At 48.8% G+C, this 14,480-nt stretch overlaps 1 protein-coding gene across 1 annotated transcript in view; it reads left to right on the top strand.

Moving 5' to 3' along the window:
- The window catches only part of ddx10 (DEAD (Asp-Glu-Ala-Asp) box polypeptide 10), a 113,701-nt gene that overhangs the window by 12,229 nt on the left and 86,992 nt on the right, over positions 1-14,480 (top strand). Inside the window, exons 11-12 of the mRNA XM_035435122.1 lie at positions 9,995-10,082; positions 12,235-12,323. Coding sequence (XP_035291013.1) covers positions 9,995-10,082; positions 12,235-12,323 — 177 coding nt within the window. The remainder of the gene's footprint in view (positions 1-9,994; positions 10,083-12,234; positions 12,324-14,480) is intronic.

The following is a 14,480-nucleotide window of genomic DNA, read 5'->3' as shown; positions in this document are numbered from 1 at the left end:
CACACTCCCAAGTCAAAGCAACTGGATAGTAGCCTGAGAGCACGTTGGGTCACCTGCACCCTAGAAAGAGAAGAATGTGCGTATTTGTTTACACTTCATTATTGTGTGTGTGCAGTTGCAGTAGTTTTACGCAAGTAGAAGCAAAACAGATTGGCACTTGATGCCGATAATTAAAGATGCTTTTTGCTTTTTAGAGTGCCTTTGAAGAATAAAACATGGCAACTGTCAGCCAGACTGGCAGCTTGCATAAGTGAGTCACTGAGACATTAAATCTGCTGATCATTACCGCTGAGACTAAAATTGGGTGCATACAGGGGTGTAGCGCAAAATTCTGGGCCCTATACAAAAGCAGTCTCTGTGGGCCCCCTTCCTCTCTTGATCCATGTCTCTCACTCATCGTTCCCGGCTTTTCGAGGGCCCTCCCCCCATTCGGGCCCTGGGTAGTCAGTCCCACTTCCCCCCCCCCACTACGAAGCCCCTGGGGGCATATCTTCGTAAACGGTACATTTATAATTTAGACTGACCATTAGCGTTATCCGGTTGATGTTCTAACAGCAATTTTTAGTTAAGTTTCAAATGGTGTACGACATTATTTCCATTATCGACAAAGAGCGGTCGAAAGGTAAAAAGTGCAAAAACCCTGAAGACTACACAATAAAAGATTAAAACGCACAGCACCTCACACCCTCTCCATAGCAACATAACTGGCCCTGTGCAACGTCATCTCTTCAAAACATAACTTAACATGTTAGGAAAGGAACATTACAAAATGTGAATAGTGGACTCCATCTGGGTATTATGGATTGATGCATTGAGAAGTCAAGCCAGCCAACTCATTGCATTACGTCACAGTCACTTGGCAGATGTTGTTTTGCAGAACAATGAACAGTAGTGGAGTTGCTCTCACGAATATAACAAAATGCGGTATAACCGAGAAGGCACAGAGGCCTATATATAATGGGTAATATTAACCTGACACACAACGATTTGTATTGTACCAAAAAAAATGTTCAGCTAGACGCATAACCTTGCTCTGTCATACCCATCGTGTTATCCAAAAGGAAAGAAAGAAAGAGGAAAAAGATACCAAAAGGGGGTCAGGGGAGCCACGGTGAAAGTAAAGGGCATTTTTGAGTAAACAGACCTAAAAAATGTAGAATCTGTTCAGAGGAAGTAATGCAATGAGCTTAGTGGTGACTCGGTGGCTCTGAAGTGAAGTTAAAGAAAAGGCCCTTCGGTCGAACCTGTTTGACCTGCAGCCATTTCCCGAATGCCCTCTATCTCTTGGAAAGACTGATGGAATTGAGTTCTGTACAGGGAGGGAGAAGGTTGAGGGGGGGATGTGGCTGAGAGGTAATAACATTTTGGCGAGAGTATGACTCCCAGGCCTTGAAAAAGAACCTGCTCTGTTTCGAGTTATAGGATTAATACAGTTTCTCCCGTTCCCCCTTCCCACAATGTAGGTCCACCCTGCAGTTGGACGTTAAGTGGGCTGCAGTAATCCTTCTGGCCTTCGACACCGTCTGTCCGTCTGTCTGTCTCTCACCTTGTGTGTGACCGCGTCCCAGTTTCTTCTGTGGCCTAAAATATTCCCCTCAAATCACTGTCTCCACTTACTCAGCTAGACCGTGGCTACTTTACTGCGTCCGCCTGCCTTATTACATAACTGTTACACCACTGCTTGTCCGATTTTAAAAAGGGCAGACTCTGCTTTGTAAAAATTCTTTTTCCACATTTTGTCATTTTATTGCTTGTTTGCCCAGCATTATATTGTATTTAACTGTAAAAAATGAATGTAAAAAAAGTATCAATGTTTAAGTAGTATAAAAATTAAGTCCTCTGAAGAGATGTACATTTTGTTGAATGCAAAATGAAGTACATTTAAAAAGTTTCCTTCATTCCAGCACATTTATGAATGTTTAATGAACTTGAGCAAGTAATTATCGTCACCATCTTCTGTGTGCACTCTATGTGAGGTGCTCGTTTATTCTTTTTTTTTTTTTAATTTTATAATCTCTGTGTATTTTCATTTTCTCCAATTTTACTCATAGGCCAGGCCGATAGGCTGTGCTCCATTCTGCAGCCCACTCCAGCTGAGCTGCGTAGTCCCAGCATCGCTGGCGCAGGCGAACCGCGCGTGCGCGATCGACCACACGAGGCGCTCTTCTTAAATTGTGCGCGTACCACCCTGCCGACCGTAGCCCTCTGTCTCCCGGCGCGTCGAGCTGCGTCCCGCGTCTTCCCGAGCTTCTTCTCACCTCGCCGATGCTGCAGGCGGTCCGAGCGATTGATGTCGTGCGCATTTTCGGAGAAGCGCGGTAGCTGGATCGGAACCGAGAAGGGATGCGCATTCCAAGCGCGATATGCCAAGGCCTTCTGAGTTACAGCCAGCTCATTCGAGCTCCTGGCCGTGATAAATGTCAATCAACGTGTACACACCCAGCTCAGTTATTTTGCCTGCGAAAGAAAGACTGAACTTTGCCTAAGGTTCACTGCTGAAATGCGGCATATTGCATTGCATTGATTTAGGTTCTGCCTTGGAATGCTGAATTCCATTCCAAAATTGGAAGTTTTATTTCCATAGGTCAATGCCGTGGTTTTTCCTGTGCTTGTATGACTGCATAAGTGAGGATCTTAACCCATGAGCAGTAGAAGCTTTTCCAGTCTGGTTTTTTATTCCGCTTTTCTGTTTTGAATTTTTTCTTGTTGACGTGTCTGCCAGAGAAAAGGTTTTGCTGTGCGAGAGAGGAAAATTACTGGGTACTGCTCAATTTATCTGGCTCCCTACTCTAATTATCTACGGGGACTGTTTTCAAATTTGAAAATTGAGCAATTGTTTTAGAAGCTCTTAACGGTCACGGTTGGGTTTTTGCTGTGGAGGATCGGGTCTGCAAGATCATAAAAAGGCATCATTTGTTCTCGTGTTTGACGTCCAGTCCGTGGTTTGTGTAGTGAACAGCGGGTTCAGATGAATTGACTGACCCTTCAGAGAAATATTTGCACCGACTCTGACTGTTATTTGACATTGAGGTGCAGCACATTACACCGATGCTGTTTCTAGCTCCTTTTGTGTTTTTAATACTTTATTCAGACGAGGGGAAAATAGAGAGGGTTGCAGATAGCGATGGGATGACTGTACAGAAAGCACCTTGGCGGCGGATCGAACCCCCAACAGCGTGGGGTTGGGGGGGGGATTTGTATATGGCTTTAGATTCGGCCACCCTAGGGACTGCACTGCACTGCACTGCACGTCTTGCCTTATTTGGAACATTTTTGGCAGCTGAGGTAATAGTATTGGACGTCGATTTCCTCGTTCAGGCCCACCACAGTCCATATCAGCGAATCAAAGCGAGCGCCTCCTTGGGGAGCATGATCCCCCTTTGTTAGCAAATGGAAGCTAACGTAGCCTCTCACACGAGTTTAGTAACTGGAGAAATCACTCCTCTTACCCCTGTCAGTACTGATGCCCTATTCTACGTATTGTGGTTCAGTGCTGGATGGAATAACTTTGCTTTTCTCCGAAAGCCCCTCCTTTTCTTTTTTTTAATTTGAGGCATTAATTACGTTGTCGTGGGAACGTGCGTCACGCTCGGGAAGCGGACTGCTTTCCCCCCGGCACCGTCAGGCGTAGCGTGCGTCCCGTCGCCGTCCGGGAGGACGTTTCCGTGACGTCCGGCCACGCCCCTTTATGACAGCGAAAGCAGGTTTCATTGTTGCGCTTAAATTAGAAACGGGGGCCCGCCTTTGTTACCGGAGCCTTTGTGCGCGGAGATCAGGTGCCTTAAGATGAGCTTCAGGTTAATGTCTCCCCGGCGATGGTTTTAAATGATTATGCGAGAAGCTTCCACTGAAAGATTAATTAAGCTAAGCTTCTCAGCCCTGTAATTTTTCGGAGCCTTTTGGGGATTTTTTCGGTGGCAAATTGAAATCAGCCCGGCTGTGTTTCGAGGCGTATTGGAATATCTCTGAAATGTGTCGCCCGAGTGAAACCGTCGAATGAACTGACAGATGGCTTTCAGATAACCTTCGTTGACGTCTATTCTCAGCGCTTCTCGAAGGCTGGGGCGAGTCGTGACGGTGAAGGTAGGCACCGCCGACGGTCTGAATATTCCTTCGACCGCGTCTACGCCTACTGCGTCTATCGTGGATGCAGTGCACCCTGGGAAATGGTTAACACAGCCTCGCGGTATGTCGCCGCGGATGACAAAAGAACATTTTCGCCTCTCTCCGCCCTGGGCTGTGAACCCTGACGCTACCGCGGGCCGGGGGCGAGGCCCAGGCACCTCTCATTGATCCGAGCGCTGATTCGAGAGTCCCGTCGATTGATGGAGTTCAGTGGCTTTTGTCCCAAGGGGATGGTGGGGGGGGGGGGGGGGGTGGGAACGCATCAGACGGGTGACCGGTTCCAGAGATACAGATGTTACCATGGAAACTGCGACTAGGCGCGTGCGGTACCCTGCGACCATCGGCCGCGTGGAGCCCTGTTATCTGCTTGAAGCCGAAATTAATTTCCTGGGAGAACGGACAGTGTACCCGCGCTAGCATTGTGTCTTGCAAAGGTGCCAGATTTAGCAAAACAGCTAAGTTTATGACAATGTGCACTGCAGCCTTTCTGCTGCAGGGTCAAAGGCTAATGGGCCCCACAGCGAATAGCAATGCGGTTGGAGCCTCCGCTGACGGTCACTCACGACTGTGTGCTGTGTACAGTACAGTGGCTCAGCCTTCCCCACTTAACATGTCATCCGTTTGCGGATGCTTCCGGAAGCCCTCGGGTTAAGTGGCTTGTTGGGTTCCGGAGTTTCCTCTCCCAGGACTCTTACTGTAACAGTCCTCTGTTTGTGGGCTCCTGTGGCAGTCTGTTGTTCGGTTTGAGTGCTGAGGGAAATGTGTTTGTTGTAGTGAAATTATTATTATTATTTTCTGGACTAAGGGCGCGGTCACACGTGCGCGAAATTAACATCGGCGAATATTCGCCTCCCGTTCACTTCTATTTAATGCGAGCAAAGGGGCGAATAAAGCAAATTCGCATCTTCGCTTTGCGTGGAGTTCGGTGAACTTTGACCGGCGAATTCGCAGCCTCAACCAATAGCAAAGAAGTGTGCGTGGTTGACCCCACTTGGCTGTAGTTGGCTGTACTTTTCTTAGTGAGCCAGGATGGAGGAGACTCATATTTCGCGGTATTTTGTTAGCTAGCTTAACTTGACTGCAAATCAGCAAACTGAGACGAGATAGGAATTTCTCCTCGGCAGGCGATGGTCATTCGCCTGCATTCGCACGTGTGTGACCACGCCCTGAGGCCTCCACAACCAGTTTTATGAAGTAACTGCACCCAATTCAGCTGTCATTAGGGGTACATTAGAGGGTACGCTACGATACAGAGTGCACCATACATTCATCTGGTTTATTCATCAGACTGGACAGTTCTTCCGTCCTGCGTGACTACTTCTCCAAATCAAATTCCTTTTCTTGAGAAACTGAAATGAAAGCGTTTTTCTTACTCGAGACGAAACTCGCCTCCTTGAATGAGCAGCGTAAACGGAAACCCCGACTAAGTGGAAAGTGCACTTTCACGCCGCGGTGGACTTCAAAATGGTTCTTTCTCAGCTTCACAGAAGGTTTCGCTGCTTTCATTGAAGTGTCAACTGACTCGCTGTATATTCAATAGATTAAATAAAAAGGCAATATCAGATGTGATTGAGAATATTACTCCAAGAGTAAGTGCTATTCCGCAGCATGAATAACAGCTGCTGAAACACGCTGCTGTATATGTGCAGCTCATCATGATTCTAAACGCTTTGTATTTTCTCAAACTTGTATCGTAGCATTATTAGCATGTTTGTTAATCCTACCTCTTAACTTAAATTGATTGTGTACTGTTTTGCGGGCCCGTGCCCCCCGATTGGATCAAAGCCAGGTTTCATTTGACTTAAGAAAGTAACTCGGTGAGGCAGGTAGAAATCCTCAGAACAATAATGGCAGGAATGTTGCAGTCCAAGGAGTTTGTACCGCGGATCAGCTTATGATGACTCGCGATTGGAAGATGTTGACACAAGAAACCGCATTTCAGTTTTCCAGTAAAAAAATATATTTATGAATTTAGTTGCCCTAGGATGCCTTAATTCCTAGGTTGTTCATACTGTGTTGATGGCATTGAGATTATCATGTGTCAACTAAGTGATCTGTTGCTAAATGCTATAATGCCATGATATTATAGCAATTAGCACAATGAATGGAGGGTGCATTGCCCTGAGGGCTGATGGTGTTTTCTATGAGCTTCTGTGGTTCTTGTAGCAGTATGGCATTGAAGGATGGTAGGAGACGAACGCTTGGCCTGTTTTTCTAAAAGAACAGCACAAACTCGGTCATTTCAGGTGGTGGTCATAAAGAAGTGCTAAAGGAATTTGGGGGCAGGAGGTCCTTCACTGTAAACCATTCGCCTCCGAAACACAGAAAAAAGGTGTGTGTGTGTGTGTGTGTGGTGAGTGTGTGTGTGTGTGTGTGGGTGGGTGGGTGTGTGTGTGTGTGTGTGTGTGTGTGTGTGAGTGTGTGTGTGGTGAGTGTGTGTGTGTGTGTGTGTGGGTGGGTGTGGGTGTTCTAAGCACAGAGCACCAATGTCCTTGAAACCCCCCTTTTCAGCATTTGACGATGTGCTTTTAACTCTTGAAACGGGCTGTTTTGTGATTGGTTGAGAAGCTTGGTAATGCGAAGATACGTCTGTGTGATCACTGCTTCTGCTCTTCTACATCCTCATAAATTAACAATAAATGTAAAAAAATAAAATAAAAAGGCAAAGATAGAGTTTTGAGAGAGCGGCGGAGCGCAAGGCGCAATCCCATAATCCCCAGCTTCCGCCAGCCCTGCTTTTCCGAGGAGCGGAGGCGAAGTCGGAGAAGACGCGTCCGCCAGGGGTGACCACCGCGCTCGTGGCGGTGGGGTCCTGCTGAATTATGCAGCTTCTGAGATCCTGACTGGAGGACGGCTGCTCTCTGTGGGACCGGACTCGGCCTACCGGAGCGGCTCTGCCTGGCTCTGGAATGTGACCTCCTGCTCGTTTTGGGTGTAGAAGGGGGGTACCCTGGGGGTTCCCCAATGCGTTGAGGGGGTGGGGGAGGGGGGGTGAGTTTTGGGTTGGGTCCAGAATCCCGGCACTTCAGCCTACCCTTGACTGCCCGCAGGGGGCGGGGTAGGTGGTGGTGGTGGTGGTGGTGGTGGTGGTGGGTGGGTGGGGGGGTGGTATACTGCTGATGTAACTGCTGATCTGCCCACTGTTCACTGCTCATCCTGTTCCGAGCGCACATTCCAATTTTCATCAGCAACTAACCGCGGGCCGGGCCCATGAATTTGAATTAGGCTTCCGTACGGGGTCCGGTGCGCTTTTCCGACCGCGGGAGAAGCCGCATTTTCGCAGCGTTCCCCTGGCGAATGCTCATTTTCACCACCTCGCCGCGGAGCGCTTTCCAATTTCCTGTGGCCGTTCAGCCGGCGAAGGATTTCTTCTCCGGCCCGGCGTTCCAGTTCCCTCGGGTTGATTCTGATCACGGTGGCGCCGCGCGCGCTAGCGCTGCTTCCACTGCGGTATCTTTCTCCTGAGCCTGCAGTGCCAGCATCCGCAATACAATCACACTATAAAGATGGTGGTGGTGAAACACTGAAACAAGATAATGCAGTTGGGCTCTTATTTTATCAATTTTAAGTGACTGCTCTTCACTGTTGTTCCACAACCGGACGCAAGCTTCACGAAAGATTCTCTCAAGCCCATGGAAGCTTTTTAAGTTTTTCAAATCTCCACATTGATTTCTTCCCCTGTTGCATGGCCAGTGTTTAAATGTTAAATGTCAAAGAAAATGAGGGTGTTCTGTGTTGAGAACTTTATACTAACGCTGTGTCCCCAACCCTGCCCCCCCCCCCCCCAACCACCACCACCACCACCCTCTCGTTGGCTGACGTCACCTTTCTCATCAAAGCATTTTTCCCTTCCTTCGAAGCTGAACGTTCTGTTAAAGTTTCGTTGGTGGAGAGAAATAAGCTCACCAGCATCGATGACCTCATTTTTCGCATTTCACTAAGCATTCTGAAGTTTTTTTTTTTTCTCTCCAAAGCTCACAAGGCCTGCCGGCTAATCGGCTGGCCGTGCAAAGCTGCTCTCTCTGTAGCTGCCCTCCAACCCCCCGCCCCCACCCCCCCATCCCCCCCGCTTGCGATTCGGCTGCGGTCGTGCTTTAGGGGACCGTGTCTCGGCCCCGCCCCGCCGGGCCTTGTCCGTTCTGGATTTACGGCGCCGTCTCCTCTGACACAGGGGCGGGTAATGGAGCGTGAAACGGCCCTTTTTTAAATGCGACCCGTCCCGCGGAACCGGCGCGCCCGTCCTCCGTCACGCCGCGGCGGGTCGGGTCGGCTCGGACTGGGGGGGGGAATAAATCCTCGCTCTGACGGGAGGGAGAGCGCGCGGCGCGGGTGGCGAGGGATCACGCCACGTTTCTGTCGCGTCGGCTTTTCCCGCAGACGCAGGAGTATGTGCTGAGCACGGAATCCGTAGCTCGCTTCGGCATTTAAACCAATGGGTTTTTAGCACTGATGCGCCGAACGAGGCTAGCTGCGTTGCTTTTGCAAATAGCATGCTAACGCTCGCAGTTCAGGAGGCGCTTTTTATTGACAGCCCAGCTTCGCGTCTAGCCTGGCACAGCTAAAGTGAAAAGGAATACTCAATGGACAGAATACACAATCGAGGAGATCATTGTTATTGAGACTACTTATCCCTATTGCTCGTTTGGGAAGGGGAAATGATGTCTTTCTGACTGTCTGTCTCCTCATTATGCCGTTCCTCCCGTGTTTGATGCTGATAGCTTGTGTTCGCATTGCAGTTATGACTGGCGTCTGAAAAAGACTCAGTACTGCAGTGCTAGTTTTTTTATCATTTGCATTCTTGTCACTTGTAGGTGTACTTGAACAACCTAAGTTCTCCAAAGAAGTTTTTTGTTATTTACATTTAAAGGAAAGTAACTTTTTTTTGGTTAGCTGCTGTCCTGTTATGTCCTCCAAATACTGAATATACTGAAAATTCAGAGTCAGTCACGTCTGAATATTAAATTATGAAAAGTAAACAAAATTGTTATTGTCGTAGCTATCAGTATGAGATATGAGTGCAGCAAACGTCGGTTGTATACTTGCCTGCACATCTAGCAGGGCCCTTGGTAAACATGGCAGTTAATATTGTCATTTTTCTATAGGCGAGCCAGTATTAAGGCTGCAAATCAAGTCCCTCTATAACTGGTCTCCAGACCTAACATAATACAATACAGGTTGGCCCTTTAGTATGCTTTTGCTCTTTTGAAAACTAGAATGCAACTAACTCAGACAGTTCTAATGTTCACATCCCTTGCTAATATAGCCTGTTGCCTGGTCACATCATTTATATGTGTTAGACTGGCTGTTTAGATACCGTCTGAGAAACGCAAGGGCATTACTATTCACTCACGCTAGTTTCCAGTCACGTTTACTGTGCTACTTTTGTGTTTTGACCATTCTGGGATTCAGCCAAATGAACTAATAACGGTATGCGTGCCGTACATTTTTCCCCCCTCACACTTCCATGTGATTTTTGGGTTACCCAGCGCTGGGTATTTACGATTACGCGTCGAGTCTTTTACGGGTAATTTGTCATTCCGAGCGGATCCCTTAAGGGACTCGCTGCTAAACTGGTTAATTGCCGGCAGCCCGCGTGCACCACGGCTCCCCGCCGGGACCGAGCCGATTTAATGTGCGGCTCGCCTGCTGCGCCCAATTAAGGGCGCCCAATCAGATGCGTGTTTAAGACCGTGTGACGCGTCTGAAAGGGCCCGCGTTGTGTGAGCACTACCCGGGGGTTAGGGGGAGCGGGGAGTGGGGGAGGGGGGAGTGGGGGGGGGGGGTGGTGTTCAGGATCACGCAGAGGGGACTGTGTCGGTGCGTGGCCCCCGGGTTTGGGGAGTAACGCGGGACGTCCTATTTTTTCCAGGGTGAACCCGGAGAAGCTGAACAGCGTGCAGCAGAAGCTGGAGGCCTTCCTGGCCCAGGAGAAGGAGCAGAAGGAGCGGGCTCAGAGGGTGAGTGAAGGGGGGGGGGGGGGGGGGGGGGGGGGGGGGGGGAGAGGGTGGTCAGGACCTCCGGAGGGTGGATGTGGAAACTGGGTCAGAGGCTGGCCTGAGCGACTACTCTCACCGACTCCGCCAACTCTCTGACTGATCGTGACCTCGTGGAGAGTTTTCATGTTTCAGTTTCTACTCGTGTTTTGACCGTGGTTCCACCGATCTAAATGTACGCCTGTGTGTAATTTATTCAAAAAATCATAATCCTGATGGAGCCCCGGACAGAATGCCTGTATGTGTGAAATGCACTGGCCAGATTCCAAATGGCTTCCTTGGCTCTCTTCTGTGTGGGAAGAGGGCGGGGGGCAGGCAGATTAAAGGTTCTCTGAGGCACTCTTAACCATCAGCATCCCTGTAAAGGTAACAGATGACATGTGCAGTGGTTCCCAGAGGGGTTTTTTTTCCATGGTGCGCTGGCTCTGGGGGCCATGTTTGTAGTTTATAGGATTTCATTTCACACACTTCAGTGAGAGGGGAATAACTGTCAGATTTCAGACCACGAAAGCCTACCCAGCCCTGTCTCCAAAGGCCTAACCTCAGTTATCCCCATCAGACACCCACATTCAAATCAGAAATTAACATTAGACAGATTATCCCTAGATAGTTAGCTGTCTAGCTTGCTAATGTTATTTTGCCCAATTTAGCTACTTTGCTGGATATCCAGTATGGGCGATGATATGTGATTGCCCTTAATGAGCTTAATATCTCTGACGTTACCAAATGGTTACATTAAAGTAATGGCTGTTCAATTAGTTAAAACATTAATTTTAATAAACTGTCTCAGAGGAGTGCTACTGTGGCTTAGCATGCCAATATTGTTAAATGGTATGGGAAATTGGAGATGTAACCTGCATATTTTCAATAATTGATTCAGAATTTTCAATAATTCATTCATGAAGGCGTGTATCGTATGCTTATTATTGCACGTGTCATGGAGGATTGCATGTGATTATTAATAGAGCATTATGTATAATCACTTCTTGAATGAGAGATTGTAAACAGTCTACCTCTAATGAGCTGTGGTGTGCTCTCTGAAGTTAGGAGCAGCCATTTTGAAAGCGGCAGTGCCTCTCCTGTCCCCACATTGGAGGGGGGGGGGGGGGGGGGGGTTTACAGGGTGCAAAGAACACCTTGCGATTCCCCTAGGGCCCCTGGCTATTGGCTCCGGCCACTGAAACTTAATTGAGTCGATTATCCCTCGGTTAATGCCTCCCCGCCATTTCATTACAATGTTTAATTAAAGCCATTCGTTCGGTTTCGGGCACCTTCCCCCCCCCCCCCTCCGCCTCCCCCCAGTCATCCGCGCACGGCTTCCTGAAACAAATTTTGCTCGCGGTGAACAAACCCTGGCAGTGTTCCCACGGCGTTCATTATAAAAAAAAAAGAGCCTTCGCTACATATTAATAACAGAGGCTACAGCGGTTCAGCAGCCGAGCCGTCTGCTTTCGTCGGTAACGCTCGCTTCTGTCGTCACGGCGATAATTACCGCCTCAAACAAAGCTGGAGATCTCTCTGAGAGAGAGGGGAAACAGGGAATGATTACTTCTCAACGGTCACAATCCTGGTGCTGCCTTCTGCTTAACAACAACTGCGAACACCCGTTTTTCACTCTGAATATTTCAGCTTTGTATCCACTGAATTCTCACACAATGTGTAGACAGGGGCGGCCCAACCCTGTTCCTGGAGATCTACCATCCTGTAGGTTTTCAGTCCCAACCCTGATTTGGCACACCTGATTCTACTAATTAGCAGCTCAATGAGATCTCTAGCTGTTGAATGAAGTGTGGTTGGTTAGTGTTGGAGTGAAAACCTATGGGACGGTAGATCTCCAGGAACAGGGTTGGGCAGCCTTGGTGTAGACACTGAAATAAATAAAAAACATGAAAGAATGAAATATAAAGTAAAATTAAATTGATTAAAGATTCAGAATAGTTGGGAAAGTTTTGTTGCTAGTGAGGAAAACGCAGACGTTCAGACGACGAGACTGGTCGTCTCATCTCATTTCACGGTTTCCTCCGACCACACGCGCTGAGACTCTGTTGAAGTGACCGGTACGGTTGCGTCTAACTTCCTGTTTGTTTACTCTCCTCTTTGTTTGTTTTTCCCTCAGTGCTTTGTCTCCTACCTGCGCTCGGTCTACCTGATGAAGAATAAAGACGTCTTTGATGTGTTCCAGCTGCCTCTGGAGGAGTACGCGGGGTGAGTAGAATGGCGTCGTTTGCGAGCCGCTGGCCCGCCCGAAGCATCTGTGGAGTTTTTTTTTGTTTCAATCTTTCTGCTTTCCCGAATCTGCTTTCTGCTTTCGATCTTCTGTTCCACCCAGCGGGTCTGAAACCCGAGATAATCGGGACGGTCAACGGTAACGGTTGTGAGCCGGTTCTGTCTGCCTCGGGATTAGTGACGCTCGGATCGCGGCGCGTCCGTGGGAGTGAGCCCCGCCCACTCCACCCCCCCCCCCCCCGCCCCCGGGCCCGTTGGTCGCATGGTCGCTTCGTGCGCTTCGGGGGCGACCACCGCGAGAGGGAGAGAGGCGCTCCTGGCGCACCGGGGGAGGCCGAGTCTCTAAAAATACGCGCGCCTGCAAAAGCACGGCCTCAGAGGAGACGGCGTGGGAGAGGCTCGACTCCTCCGCAGAGTCCAACTCGCGCAGCCTTCACACGCTCGCGCACAAAATGGACGCCGCGCTGCACACGCGCTGCCAAAAATAACGGCCTCGGCATTGTGGGAGAATTCCAATTTGCCAGACGCCGCGATTTAGAAACCGTCCGCGCGGCTCGCTAAGCCGCGTTTATCGCGCCGATTCGCAAATGAAAGCGATTCACATCGGGCTAACGCGGATAGCGCCGCTCGGCTTCTCGGCTGGGAAATGGCATCGCGCTCAGCCAGCGTTTTATGGGAATAATTGCCGTGCTCGTTGGACGGGTCACCCCGCTCACGGAGGTTCTGTCTGTCTGTCGGGGTTGGTAGACTGTCGAAGGTTGACTGTGATTTGTCTAGGAATTGAGGTAAAAGTTGAGCCTGTCTGCGCTTTAGTCAGTTCATATTGGTTTATATGCTGGTCTTGGTGGAGTGGTGCTGGAACTCTGGCCTCTACATTCACTCTGACTAGTCTGTGGCTCCTGAATATACCTTCCATGAGACAGTGGACATGTTCCTTAGTGCACCCAACAGGGAGAAATATACTTTAACTCTGTTATACAGGACCAAAAACATGGTACATCTCACAGGTTATTTAATCTTGTTTTTTTTTTTACACATTTCTTATGATATACATGAATGTATGTACACTAACACACCCACAGAGACGCAGAAATACACGAGATACATGCCATTGCACATTCATACGCACACCATGCAAATGCAGATGCAGACACTTTCACACGCCCACACACACACACACATAGGTGCTCTCACACACACACTTAAACTCACACACATATACAGTACACACAGGCTTGCACACACACGCACGCACACTCTCTGTCTCTCGTGTGTGTATACATACAAACGCGCGCACGTACACACACACACGCCCACACACACACACATAGGTGCTCTCACACACACACTTAAACTCACACACACATACAGTACACACAGGCTTGCACACACACGCACGCACACTCTCTGTCTCTCGTGTGTGTATACATACAAACGCGTGCACGTACACACACACACACGTACACACACACACACACACACACACACACGTACACACACACACACACACACACACACACACACACACACACACGTACACACACACACACAACACACACACACACACACACACACACACACACACGCTTTGCAGCCGCTGACTCAGCGTGACTCCTGTCTCTGCTGAAATCCAGAAACGCACGGCTGACAGACGGGAGAGCCAAGCGGAGCGGGAGGGTCACGCACACTGCATTAGTCAAGCTGCTCTGACTGGCTCAGCCTACCCGGCTAAGTCCAGAGTGGGATTTCATTCAGTTTGGGGGGGAATAAAATGTACAATGGATAAATCCTGACTGCCACTGTCTTTTAAATAAAAAAATAAACACTGTAAAGTCAAGCAAAGATATCATATCTCCAAGTAGTCCTTTAGAGCTTATGAAAAATAAACTCTTATGTTCACCTTTTACTGCCAGTGAAATATTTTATTGCTAACTGCATACGTGCATCAGGTGTGGCTTCGCTTAATGTGCTTAGATTGCTAGAAAACTGACGAGCCATTTTTGGCTTGTGCAACAGTGCCACTATGAAAAGTATTTGGACAGGTATTCCTCGACGAGAACACCTGCGAGTACGTGTTCCTGCAGAAACAAAATGTTCCCCCTTTTCATTCAGATGGTACAGATAGAAATGGGATCA

Source organism: Anguilla anguilla, chromosome 9 (genome assembly GCF_013347855.1).
Source record: "Anguilla anguilla isolate fAngAng1 chromosome 9, fAngAng1.pri, whole genome shotgun sequence".
Taxonomy (NCBI): Eukaryota; Metazoa; Chordata; class Actinopteri; order Anguilliformes; family Anguillidae; genus Anguilla; species Anguilla anguilla.
Note: the sequence above shows the minus strand (reverse complement) of the source record. Positions and strands in the feature narration are given on the sequence as shown.